General features: G+C 46.0%; 1 protein-coding gene across 3 annotated transcripts in view; it reads left to right on the top strand.

Annotated features, from left to right (window-relative positions):
- Positions 1-13,578, top strand: part of PEX14 (peroxisomal biogenesis factor 14) — a 121,954-nt gene that overhangs the window by 47,067 nt on the left and 61,309 nt on the right. For all 3 annotated transcript variants that reach the window (XM_011363569.2, XM_011363570.2, XM_023532639.1), the window contains exon 3: positions 1,203-1,287. In XM_011363569.2, coding sequence (XP_011361871.1) covers positions 1,203-1,287 — 85 coding nt within the window. The remainder of the gene's footprint in view (positions 1-1,202; positions 1,288-13,578) is intronic.

The raw sequence follows: 13,578 nt of genomic DNA, 5'->3' as shown, positions 1-13,578 counted from the left end.
TTTGAATCTCTGTAAAACTGCTCCCCTTAGTTCGAAGGATCTTAGAAAGCTTCCTTGTATTTGGTCCCTTAGAATTTTTTTCTTTCAATATCTTAGAGTGAACTGCTGGGCCTGTAGGCTTTACCTGTAACATGAGATGGTATTACTCTTTTGGTTTTGATGAGAAGAATAATGCCAGTCATTTAAAATGGCCCCTTTCCGCCTTGGGGCAGGTATCGTTGGACTAGGGTCAGGGATGGAGAGCAGACGGGGGGCGTGTGAACCCGCCTCATGCGTGCTGAGTGACCTGATGGTTAATCTCTTCAGCAGTTCTCCTTCCGTTCCGAACCGACCTGGCTTATTCGTAGACATGAAGATTTCCTTAAGTGTCCCAGAAATGGATAGAGAACAGTCTGTCAGCTCTTAGCCACAAAACTCCACACGTTGTGCTTTGAAGCCTCTTCGGAGTTGAGCGCCGTCGCGTGGCTGTGAGAATGTGTGCCTCCTCTCGTATGACCCTTCCCAGCACCTAGATGCTCAGCACTGTGCCAGGCTCTGTGGAGGCAGCTTGGTCTCTTCCCTTCAGATGCTTGCGGTGTATCTGGGGAGGCGGCCCGGGCATAAGAAGACAGTGTAATTGTGTCTTCAGTTGTATGGCGCACTCTCCAAGCGCTGGGGATGTCAAGAGAATAGAGAGATCAGAGATGGTTTGCTTATTCAGGGAACACAATGTACAAGGGATGCGCTGGGGTGTGTGTGTGAGTGAGTGAGTGAGTGAGAGAGAGAGAGAGAGAGAGAGAGAAAGAGAGAAAGAAAGAGAGTTGTTTAGACAGGCAGAGGAGGGAAAGAAGAAGGAAAAGGAGGCCTTCTAGAAAAAGGGCATAGCATGGGCCCCGAGTAGTGACGTGGACGAGCATGGCCAGGAGAAGGCTCCCTGCCGAGGAGTGTGAAGAATCAGCTTGAGCAGGGAGAACAGGCAAGATTATTGCAGGTCTGAAGAGCTAGGCTGAGAGAATTAGATTTGCTAGGATCAGGTGCAGGAAGCCAGTGAAGGCAGGGGACCAACACAGCCTTTTACTCAGGTAGGTTCTAAATGTGAGAAGTAACTGGTTGTAAATGTGACCGCACTGGTGCACTGATTTCTGCGGACCTGGGATAAACCTGTAGCATTTTTAGTCTCGAAATTCAGACTGTTGATGTTTTCTTTTGTATCTCCCCACCAGATCGCCACAGCGGTGAAATTTCTACAGAATTCCCGGGTCCGCCAGAGCCCACTTTCGACCAGGAGAGCATTCCTTAAGAAGAAAGGTACAGGTTCTCCATGGCCGTGCACAGTGGCCTGCAGAACGGGGCTGGGGCTGGGGCAGGTGGAAGCCACAGAACGGAGGAGAGGGTCTCCTCTGACTGTCCCACCAGGGCAGGGTGGGTGTGAGGGGGTCCCTGAAGGGAATGCAGGCTCCTTTTCTAACCGTGCAGCGTACTCAAGCACCAGATGAAAGAAAGGCCGATGACTTAGCCCGGGATGGCCCGGGACAGCATGCAGCAGAAGAGGCCACTAGATAAGCCGGTGGAGGACTTCTGCTTTCTGGTCCTTCTTCTGATAATGTCCCTTTAGGTCAGCTGCTTCAGTAAAGAATGAGGAAGAAAGAAATGTAGGATGAGGGAAATGAGATGTCTAAACAAGGTCAAGTGAAGGGAAGCTTAGAGTCAGTCTGATTTACGGGTCGAAGTGGTAAATTACTGGTTTTATGGTATTTCTGTAAGCGGGTACGAAATGGATCTTGACAAATTCAGTATTGTCGGGAGCAGATTGAATGTATTCTGGCTCTTTTGAAATTTGGGATATTTTTCTTTTCTGTAAAATACAAAGAAACTCCCCAAGCCTCCCCAAACAATCTCAAAAGAGAAAAAGGAATCTGACTTTCATTCCTTGAACACTATTTTCTAGACAGCTAGGGGACTGTTTAAAGGCCTGCAGACACCACGAGGGCGGAAAGCGATTTTTCTTCCCCTCAAACAGAACTCTTTTTCCATCCAGAGCTGGAATGCCAGCCTCGAAATTCTAGGTTGTGTGTGAGCTTTCAGTCACCCGAGGCTGGAAGAGCAGATGAAGTGGCTTGGTGGTACTTCTCGGGCCTGCTCCGCGGTGCCCCACAGAGGTGGCCCTGCAGGATCATTTCCCCGACACTGCTCACAGGTTGGGGCAGAGCAAGCCCATGCGTTTCGTTCCCAGGCAGCCTCAGGGACAGTCCCTGTGACTGAGCGGATGAGGGGCGCTGTGCGCCTGCTGGCGGCATCATGCTCGCCCCCCATCACTTGGAGATTATTAAAATTTGGAGTGCGTTGGCTGGCCTCTCCACTCCGCAACCATCATGCCATAAAAGAGTTTTTCCTTGAAATATGTGTACCTATGGGGAGTAATTAATCATAAAAGCTTGGGGATTTCAGCTCTCTCATCAAAGCATTGAAGCCGGGGAAAGCTGAGCCTAAAAGCTGTGTTGATTACCCGGGGTAACCTGAGACAAAATCTATGGTTGCCGAGAGATCCTTCGCCCCAGTATATTGTGCAATATTATAACTGCTTGATCTTCTCTTCCACTGACAATGACCAGTTATTCCTCATTTTCTCTCAAACGCAGCTGGGTTAGAATTTCATTTGCAGAAGGTATTTAGAGCAATTTAGAGACAAATGTCTCTGGTGTTTGCTCGGCACTTCCCCACCGCAGGCTTTGCTGAGCAGTTTTAGTATCAGGAGCTCCATCTAATCTGTTTAATTTTAATAAATCCCTGACTGGGAGAGAGAAAGGAAAAAAAAGAGAGAGAGAGAAACTCTGGACCAAATAATACTTCTTTTGAGTTAGTTGGCTAATAATTATGGTAGAGAGGAAACTGTTTTGAGCAATTATTATTTGTTGCCCCCTTTTAAAAGAAAGCACAACCAATTAATTCAATTATTCACCTAGGGGTGAGTGCTTACCCCATGCCACACCCTTTTTTAGACAGGAGCAGACAAAATGGCCTGCCCTCTCGGAGCTTAAATTCTAACGGGGAAGGCAGACAAGTCACAAATGAAAAAAATGCAGCGTGGAGTATGTGGAATGGCAGATGCCGTGGGGTGAGGGTGACGAGAGCTGGTATGCGCCTGGCTTGCTGTTTTAAACGACGATCAGAGCTCGTCTCTGAGAGGGTGACACGTGAGCGAAGGCCCGAAGGAGATGAGTATTTGTTGATAGGGGCGCAGTTCCTTTTCGACCCCTCTTGTGGGTATAAGCCCGGACTCGCAGGACTTAATTGCCCATCTCCATTAACTTCTAAAACTGCTTCAGTCAGGAATCACCCATTCCCGAGGTGAATCCCGATAGGCTGAGTTCTGGCAAGACGTTTATGGGCAGAGAGTTCCCGGGTTTGATCGGCGTTGGGGGAAGAAGGGCCCCTTCGTGGATTTAAGCTCCACTTTTTGAATCTCCAGCTTTTCCTAGGGTCAGGACATGAGCAGCGCCGGGCCCACCACCTGGGCCCTGACAGTAGCTGGGAAGGAAGGAGGAGAGTTGGTCCTTGGGGGTGAGGAGGGTGTCTTGAGGGGAGGGACCTACGTCCTGGCGTCCTGGCTATCAGTGTCCCCCGAAGTATTCGTTGCAGTGGTGGGTTTGGAGCTGGCTTTGGGTGAGCTCACAGCACCGTGGTCTTGGCTTCTCCCTGAGAATGTCACTTTGGGGAATCGCAGTGGAGCACTGCTTTGAATTATAATCTTGACTTTCTTTTTTTTAATAAACATCTCTTTCCTGAAAAGGCAAACCCAATTTTGTTTTTCTTTTAATATTATTTAATATTTAATATAGAAATTGAGGTCCCTGTAGTGCATGTCAGTTCAGTGGAAAATGAGGGTTACTTTAGGCGCATCGGCCGAGTTTGTGTTATTGTGAAACCACAGCCCGGAGCAGGGCTGCAGCCCGCCTCTCGCGGACAGGTTAGGTGTGCGCTCTCTGGCTGGGGGGGGCGGGGGCGGGCAGCTGGAGGAGAGTGAATGGGATCCGGGTGGAAGAGCACTGGTTTGCAAAGGCCTGCGTGTTTTGTATTCTTTCATTTTTGTTTTTCTGAAATCTCTTGGATGCTTTAAAGTCTGAATATGGAGTCATTAATGAGAAACATGAAGTTATTATTTTCATTTATCATTTTCTTTGAAGTTTGTACTGCCACTTTGTATAATTTACAGCATTTCTTTTATCAGGAATTTTTTTTTTTTTGGATGAAAGAGAAAAGCAGCTGTTCACCTTCAGAGTATTAGAATAAATGTTTTTATTTCCCTTCTAACCACTCGATTCTGCAGATGACACATCAGCGGCAGAGTCAGCCCCACATGAAGGGAATCGGACCGTGCGTGGGGTTGAAGCCCTCGTGGAGCGGGTCTATGTATAGAAGCGCTTCTTGCCAGGCAGGCGTCATGTCTGGGGCCGTGAGCAACAGTCCGGGCGGGCGGGGTATTGTACAGACAGCAGCAGGACCGGGCCAGAAAGTTGGAGGCGTGTCATTGTTGTCCGCAGGCTTGCGTCAGTGTGACACCCTGTCCAACTGCAAAGTGTAGGAGGCAGGCCAAGCATAAGGTGGGGAAAAGTGGTGCCTGGTCACGGGGTGGAGATAGAGTTGTCTGCTAGCTTATTCCGATACGTCTGTTGCGGAGCAGGCTTCTAGAAAAGAGCTGAGCACGACACACGTTTCTGTGTAATCCTCATAGTGGGGCCTGGGTGGTGGTGGCGGGAACGGGGGGGGGGGGGGGTTCTTGACTGGAGATAATAGAGATGGGCAATTGAATCCGTTGGTTCAGGTGTAAATGTAGGTAAACTCCCGTGGTTCCCCCCAGAGGGAGAAGGGCAGAGGCCTCTCAAGCTTCCTGCTGCCTAAAATTCTAGAAACGCTGTTGTGCCCTTCCCAAGTGTATAAAGTCAAGGGTTGTGTTCACACTCATTTAATACATAGTTCAGGGGCGAGGAAAACAACAAATAAAACACCCCGCCACACTATCTCCTTCTAAAAGGAGAACAAGATCTCGCCTCTCTTCTGTTCCTGGAAGTGGAACCCCCAGTAGCGAAACTGCCTCCTCTCTGGAAGTGAACTTGAGAAAGAAGCCCACTGGGCTCAACCTTGAAAGTGGGGTAGAGGGGAAGGGCTTCTCTCACTGGAGCCTTTTCAGGGGGAGTCAATTCTTACGCAGATTTCAATTTGACTCTCTTTTATTACTTTTCTTTTTTATCATTTACATCCATTTCATGAGGTAGTTTGCATGTCCTTGAATGGAATCTCGTTACCATGAAAGCTTTTTTAGCATTGATTTCATAACAGTCTTAATTTAATAGCCCCGTCATTACTGAGATGCTCTGGGAGTGGGGCCCTGGCTTTCCAGGTCACTGACCTTTTAATTACAAACCTTGTTCTGATGGCCAGGTTATCGACTGGACAGCTCCCAGCTTGTGCCCCCAGGATGAAAACGAAAATAACTGCGTTTCCTCCCCCATCTCCAGGAAGGAAAAAAATTGTAACCTCCTGTGTTTCTAAAATTAATTTTCTCCTTCAGCTTTACTTTATAATTAATTCTTTAATGTGTCTTAGAGAAGCCAGAAGTCTCTTTATAATGCTGTTTCTTTCTAGAGCTGCGTCCAGCAGGTAGCTGGGAGGGGGCGGGGAAGGGGGCAGAGATCTTGCCAGCTTCCACCCCGTGTCTGAGGGCGGCCCAGCCCCTCATCCTCAGAAGCTCCTGCGGCGGAGCTGGAAGGAGCAGTGCTGGCTCTGCGAGGGGCCGTCTGGCCCTTCCGATCTTTGTTAACAAGGCATGGGTTGTGGCGTGGAGACTCAGATTCATTTCTGTGTTGCTGCAGTAATGGAGCCCTGTCTGTCACAGACATTTTACAAAGACGTTCCGTTCTGAGAAAAGACAGGGGCGGGTGATTTTTCTTCCGTCGTCTTACCTCGCAGGTAGTCTCAGGTGCTGGAGGAAGCGGGCGCCCTGCACCAGGAGTTCTACTCAGCCGGACGCTTGTACTGATAGGTCGATCTCGGTTCTCTCTCGCTGACCATGAAGAAGGAGAGAGAGAGCACAGTGGCCCATAAGTAGGGCGGCCATCGGTTCCAGTTTTCCCCAGACTGTCCCAGTTTTAACACTAAAATTCCTACGTCCTGGGCAGCCCCTCAGGCCTGGGCAGACAGGTCCCCCTAGCAGTACCAGCTCAGCCAGGAGTGAGAACTCCCAGAGACAGTTGGCTGTGCTTTGGGAAGCCGGGGGACGTCCACCAGCAATCAGTCCCCGGGAGTCCAGCTTGCAGTGGAGTGGCATCTTCTTCAGATACTTCCTGCTGTTACTCCCCCTGGCCCTGCCCTGGTGTGGGTCCACTGCAGAGAGCCTCCGGGGCGGGAGGCCGTGCCCTGCAGGCGAGTGAGCAGCCGGGGCTGTGTGTGGCAGCGCGTGCTTGTTCCTGAGGATGATTGAGCATCTCCATCCATCTGTTGTGAACGGACCGTCTTCCTTCCCTGCCAGTCTTGCATCTGCATATCTGTCACCTGCTGTTTTGGATCAGCCTATTCATCACGCTGACTGGTGTTCCCCCCATCAATTTTCCTGCTCCCCTTGTTATCCAAACTTGTCTCGAACTCCACAGATTTTTCCCAGCATCCAGGATGAGGGCTGTAACAGCTCGACCAGATGATGCTGTGGAAATAGGGACACCGTGGCTGCCCCATTCCGAGGGGGAGCCGAGAACACTTGCTCCCCAAAGAAGGCTGAGTCAAGTAGGTTCCTACACTTCCCCCTGCAGTGGAGGGACAGTGGCACAGAGGAGCTTGGGGGGAAAATATCAAAGTTCTTTGGATTTACCCAGTTGCTTTGAGATTTTTCCCTGAAAATGAAGAATGGTTTTTAAACTCGTGTGCCTGCAACAATACCACAAAGGAAAGCAAAGTGCCAGTGTCACGTGCGGTGGCGTAGTAGTCTCCCGTGTCTGCAGGGGTGCCTTCCGAGACCCCAGTGGATGCCCGGAACCGCACACAGTACTCAACCGCATACATACCGGATTTTTCCCTACACATGCCGTACGTGCCTTTTCACTTAAAGGAAGCATCGTACGGCTTCTCTTTGGCACATCCGATTGCCAGCATCACTGCGCACGCTTGTGTTTCTGTTAGGTGAACCAAGGGTGACTCAGACACAAGCACTGTGGTCAGACAGCTGAAGAGGTAATAACCGAGGCGGCTGCCGAGTGTCTGACGAGCGAGCAGTGCGTGCAGTGTGCAGGTGCCGGGCAGACTGGGCAGGACGGAGCGGGAGGGCGCGAGCTTCATCACGCTGCTCGGAAGGGCACACAACTTAAAACTTAGGAGTTGTTTATTTCTGGAATTTTCTGTTTAATATTTTTGGACTGCGGGTAACTGAAACCATGGAAATCAAAGCCCCTGATAAGAGGGGTCTACTGTTTTAAAGTTCTTTAAAAACTTTTGTAAGTACATGGCTTTAAAAATTCAAATAGTAAAGAAGGATATACGGTGAAAAGTAAGTCTTCCTCCCATCTCTCATTCCTGCCCCCCATTCTCTTTCCCAGAGGATGCTGCTCTTGACAGTTTCTTACGTATCCTTCCAAAGATAACCTATCCATATGAGAGCATGTTAACATTTATTACTCCCCCACAGAAACACAAACACAGTGGCAGCATATTTTAAGTACAGTGGCAGCATATTTTACAGTTCACCTTTGCACTTGACATTGTGTCTTGGCTGTCACTCCACATCAGTACATATAGATTTGCCTTGTTCTTTTTAGTGGTTGCATAGTATTCCAAATTAGCGAACATGTAAATTGACTCCTGCCTTTTCAAATAATGCTGCAGTGAATATTCTTGTGTAGATATCATTGGACATGTATTAGTTCAGCACTATGCTAAAGTAAAAGCATTCTGCATATGGTAAGTAGGGTAGGGTATATTTTTCTTGCTTAAAATTTCATGAGATTATGCCCCTCCCCAAAAATTATAAAACTGTTTTCTAATATAAACGTGACAATAGGTAGAAAGAAATTAATAAGAGAAAAAAGACAGCATAACATTATTATTAATGCTTAGCACAGATTTGGGTTCTGAGGGAACATTCTGGTCATTGGTTACAGGAAAAATGCTTTCTAAAAGAATTCTTTAAGCCCATTTTTTAAGGGATGTGGGCTCATTAATTTTTGATTCAAAATAAACATTTAAATAAATGGAAAGCTTCAGAAACTTAGAGTTTACAATCTGTTTTCAGATGAAGTATATAGCTTAGTTTTCTTTTGTTGTTGGACATTTTATGGGTCCTAGGCCATGAGTTAGGTGGTCAGCCTTTGTTTAGTGCCTATTGTATGCAGAGTATTATTACATTGGGCCCTTTATGAAAGAAAAACGAAGTACCTGTCTTTTGAAAGTCCAAAGGCTCATTAGGAGATGGAAACGGATGCCGAGTGTTGATCAGCTCTATCCATATATATCCGTGAAATACAGTGATATCTCAGAAGTCAGCAAAACCAGACCAGGGAGAGACTGGAGTGTAAAGCTTGTTAGACTCTAGTGTCCATGTAAAGTAGCTTCAGAATTGCTAACCTATATGTCTTTACAACAGAGAACAGTGTTTATAAGCATTTCTTTTTGTCTTGAGTCTTATAGTATCCAGTGAAGACACTCTTTTCCAAAGTGGCCGAGATCAGCAGAGCTCAGTTTGACCCCGACATTGAAGGAGGCAGTGGGCTAGATGGTCGGAGAGGAGTGGCCATGGCAGTGCTAGTGAGGGAGGCTCCTGCAGAGACATCTGTGTAATGAGCTGGGTTGGCCCGCGGAGTCTGCAGGAAGGAAGAGGATCGGGGTTGGTGAGATGGGCAATGAGGGAGGAACTGACGTTAGGACTCAGTGTTATAAGTGACAGTCAGTGGCACTTTTTGAACCCATTGAAACTGTGAAAGCTCCACTTGGGGACGTTTACTCGGGGCTCTGTGTTTAAACTGCATTGGCCCAGCGATAATAAAACCAGCCACAAGGAAGGTCCTGCTGAGTTCATTGTCCGGTGTGGAGGATCTGGACTGGGAGGGCGGTAGAAATGGAACTCGAAATGATAGCATATTTACGCAGAGAATCGTGTGGCTTATAAAACACATATTTCTTCACTATAATCTTTGCAGTAGGCAGGTTAATGAATATTTGTCGAATGGATGAATACGTAACGTAACGAATCTCCCATTTTACAGAGAGGAAACTGAGGCTCAGAAAGGTTAACTAGTGCCAGTGAATGGCAGAAGCAGAACTAGGACCATGTCTTCTGAGTAGAGTTCTTCGAGCTGTGTCCCGTACTTTCTGGAAAGGAAGGACAGGACCACAGACATCGCAGAGGAAAGAGGAAAGCGCGCTCAGTGGTGGACTGGAAGTGTGAGGTGAGGGGGGCGGGACCGCGCAGGGCGGCTTTACTGTGCCAAGCCGCTTTGTCGGTTATATGGAAAGTGCTCTTTCTAAGGAAAGAAACACAGTGAACGATACATAGTTAACTTGTACAATTAAAAAAATTTTTGACATATTTATATACCTGTGAAACCATCACTGGAATCAAGATAATGAATGCACTGATCTCCCCCAAATGTTTCCTCACGCCCCTTGTAACGCCTTCCTTCTGCCTCCTCCTAGCACACCCTGGTTCCCAGGCAAGCCCTGATGTGCTTCCTCTCACTGCAGATTGGTTTGCATTTTCTAGAAGTTTATATGAAGGGAATTGTACACTACATACCCCTTTTTTGGTCTGTCTTTTTTCACTCAGCATAATTATTTTGAGGTTCACCATGTCGTTACATGAATTAGTGGTTCTTTTTTATTGCTCTTTGGTATTCCATTATTTGTATGCAGTATAATTCATTTACCCATTCACCTGTTGATGGACATTTGAGTTATCTGTTTTTAGCTATTAAAATAACGCTGCTACGAATTTTTGTGTATAAATCTTTGTAGGGACATAGGTTTCCTTTTGGGTGGTGCAGTGAGGTTGAAATGTCTGGATCATATGGGAGGTGTATGTTTGTTTGCCTCTTTAAGAAGCTTCCAAACTGCTTTTGAAAGTGGGGGTGCCATCTTATGTTCTCCCCAGTCACGTGCAAAGGTACTAGTGTTTGGGCCTGGAGAATAGAAAGGTGTTGGTGTCATACTTGTCATTGCTTTTCAATAGTGAAACCACATGGCTTTGGCAGCGTTCTTAAGAGTGACTAAATGATGGGTCATTTAGAATACTTCACTCGGGGGGAATAGTGCGTGGGCTGCCTGGGTTCACATCCCAGCCTCACTGCTTGCTCCTGTGTGGCTCTCAATAAAATACTCAACCTCACTGTGCTGTAGTTTCTTAAATCTGTAAAATGGGCTTAATGATAGTATTTACTGTAAACAGTTCTCGCAAGAATAAAAATAATGTGAAAAGTGCTTAGCAGAGCACCTGACACTAAAATAAGGGCTTAATTGACGACGGTGATCAATAGTATATGTTCTCTTAGGAGGTGTATTCTTAATAGGCTCTAGTCAGCTTGCTGTAATGTTATGTTAAAAGATAAACTTGTTAGTGCCATAAACATTCAAGGAATCTCCAGGAATTTTGAGCGGAGAGGGATTTGATATAGGCAGTTAGGTGCTCACTCACTATCGAAGGGGCCGGAGGAGTGAACTCAAGGTCAGGCCACTAAGAATGGCTTCCAGAACATTGAAGGAGTAGCTTTCCAGGGAAGCCGCTCCCTCTGTTCCGCTCAGGAAATTGGGGGATATGGAGGCTACCACCGGAAGTTTTGATTTCAGGAGCACACTCTCGTAGCTATGACGCAGGGATCAGGAAGTCCCTGCTGCCACCACTGCAGTGTGTTCTGACATCCGTAAAAACTGCAATATGAACCTGGCTTCTGCCTCTGTCAGAGTTGCCTCTTGACCCCAATGAAGCTAGAGTCTGGAGACTGGACACGGCGGTGGGGAACCGCGGTGTTTCCGTCCCGGCGTTTCCATCCCGGCTTGCTGGTCTGCTGGTGTTTGTAACAATCAGCAGCAGGGGCCTTTGCCTCCTTTCCACTTTCCAGATCACCTGTGAGAGCATCAGATTCCCATCCAGAACTCCAGCTGCCAGTGATTCTGGGGAGGGTAGCTTTTAGTGCTCCAGCCTCTGTAACACAGGAAGGCACAGTAGGGAGACGGAATGAATGCCGAGTGCTGTCAGCGGAATCGAAGAAGAAATCAGATTCACAAATATTTGCCCCAAAACAGCGTACACGCACTTTTATATCACAAGCCTCTTTCTTACTGAAGGCTTAACTTGGGATTTTCCAAACCATTTAGACAAACAATCCACAAAATGAGGGAATCATTCATTTCCCTCCAAAGCTTGCTAATAAAAGTCAGCCAAAAGAGAGTTCATGTTTTTAGTCTGTAAGCAGGTGGCCGTGGTTTATTTGTAAATCTAAAGTATTTCACTCAACACAGAGCAAATCGTTTGTATATATGAGGGAAGGATACTTTTTTCGTCAACTATTTTTGTTGTTTTTGAGAAGAGCTGGGTCTTTAATTGTTAACAAAAGCTGTAGTGATGTTATCTTTGATTTGTCCAAGATATAAATATCGATATATTCTGTATCACCATTGGCTTTCTGTGATGATTTTAAGAATCCTTGTCACTCCTTTCTGGCCTCACTTAGGAATGGGAGTTCTAATGAGATTTATTTGCTAAGGGCAGGCAAAGGAGTTTTCACCAAATGGACTACATGACATGTGGGTTTATTGGAACTGTTAGAAAATGTGGAACTAGGGACTTCTGAAACTCAGCATAAGGCACTACATAAGGCAGTCCCTGCTGAAAAATATTTTATGGTGATTGGACTATAATTAGGAAGATTTTAAAATAACTTGGATAGTATTCATTTATCAATCCATTGTCATGTTAACATTTTTGAGCCTATGCCTTATAAAAATGAATCTGTCTGCTGCTGCTGCTGCTGCTGCGTGTGTTAGAATATCTGTATTTGTAAAGCGTAAGTTAGTGTGCTTTTACTTTTCACTGTAGGATTGCTTGTGGGTCAGTCAGCTTTATCTTTCCATTTTTGAGGTGAGTAGAGGTAACTCACTAAATGTCCTCAGTAAATAGAATAGGTAGGGTATGCAGGCTTATATCTAAATGGTGCCGAGAACGAACAAATCTACTAATTTTCCCTTCCAACTTCAAACAGACCTGTGTTTGCTTTCTAAAACATTCTGGCGGGAGCTAATCTCAGATCTCACACCTTTCATCAGATAGAAGACTTGGGAATGCTTTAGTCTCTTACTGTTAATTCTTTTTAGTTTTAAAGCCCTTTAAAGTAAACTTTAGGTAATTAGATTGTTGAGTAGATTGTCTTTAGTAAGTAATATAGTGGTCTTTGAATTTCGTGTAGATTTTCAGTTTCAGTGATTGCAAAGGCTTTCATTCATAAAGTTGAAGTTTACCTTATCGTGGCATTTCAAGGGAAAAAAATCATGACCCTCTGTGATAAATTAAATATCACAACCACATAAATGTCATCTTTTCAGTGAAGCCTAAAGTGCATAGGAATGGGACTTTCTTCTACTGTTTTTGGCTTCAAGTTATATCTTTACTCTTAACCAACAAGGAAAATATTTTACCACCGACAGTGATAAACCTGTGAAGATGAAGAACAAAGCTATGTCCTCTCCTCTCCTGCTTTGTGTGTCAAAAACAGAATTATCAATTAAATTATTCTAATTGCAGAATTTAGGGTCTTGGCCCAAAGAACACAGGTTGAGTTTGAAGAAGTGGCAGTTGGAAAAATCAGTTTAACTTACAAATGGAGCTAATTTGTATAGACCATAATTGAAAGAGAATAAATATGGAACTTCAGAATGACCTCTTTTGAGTCCATTTCTGATATTTACTTACTTTTTTTTTTCCAAAGACTCTCCTTTGAGCAGTCCTGAAAAGAGGAGACTAAGTACTAAATTAGAAAAAAAACAGGAAATAGCACTGTTGTTTGAAAAGCCTTAATACTTGAGTTTGAAAGACTTTTACTAGTCATCAAGTATTTATTGAGTGCATGTTTTTTACAAGGCACTGTGCTGGCCCCAGGACTGAGAATATAATGGTAAATAAAACTGTTTTGGGGGACACAGACTCCCTCAGAAATGTGAAATGTGCAAAATTGTTACAGTTCAGCACAGTGCCGCGGTGGAGAGCATTGGGAGGGAAAGGGGGCAGGAGGATGGGGGGCAGGAGGTGGGGAAGTTCGCAGCAGAAGGGCTGCTGAGACCGGAATCGGAAGAACAAGAGCTTGGGCAGAGGGACAGCCGCTCAGAGACTGAGCAGGAACGGAATTTGATTTCGAGGTTATTTATTTCATCTACACCTTTCCATATACATTTCTGTTATCAGGAATGGAAGGTGAATGTGATTGCAGTGTGATTTGGTTCTGGAGACTTTCTTGCTGCCTTGCATGAGGGTTCTAACCCAGGGCGACGGAGAAGGCTAGGGCTTGAAGAGGTGGCTCTGTCAGTAAATGCCAGTGACTGTGTCGTCTGTGCGGAGGGTTTTATCAGGACAGT

This window comes from Pteropus vampyrus, unplaced genomic scaffold (genome assembly GCF_000151845.1).
Source record: "Pteropus vampyrus isolate Shadow unplaced genomic scaffold, Pvam_2.0 Scaffold86, whole genome shotgun sequence".
Taxonomy (NCBI): domain Eukaryota; kingdom Metazoa; phylum Chordata; class Mammalia; order Chiroptera; family Pteropodidae; genus Pteropus; species Pteropus vampyrus.
The sequence above is the reverse complement of the archived record's forward strand: the minus strand, read 5'-3'. Positions and strand labels throughout refer to the sequence as shown.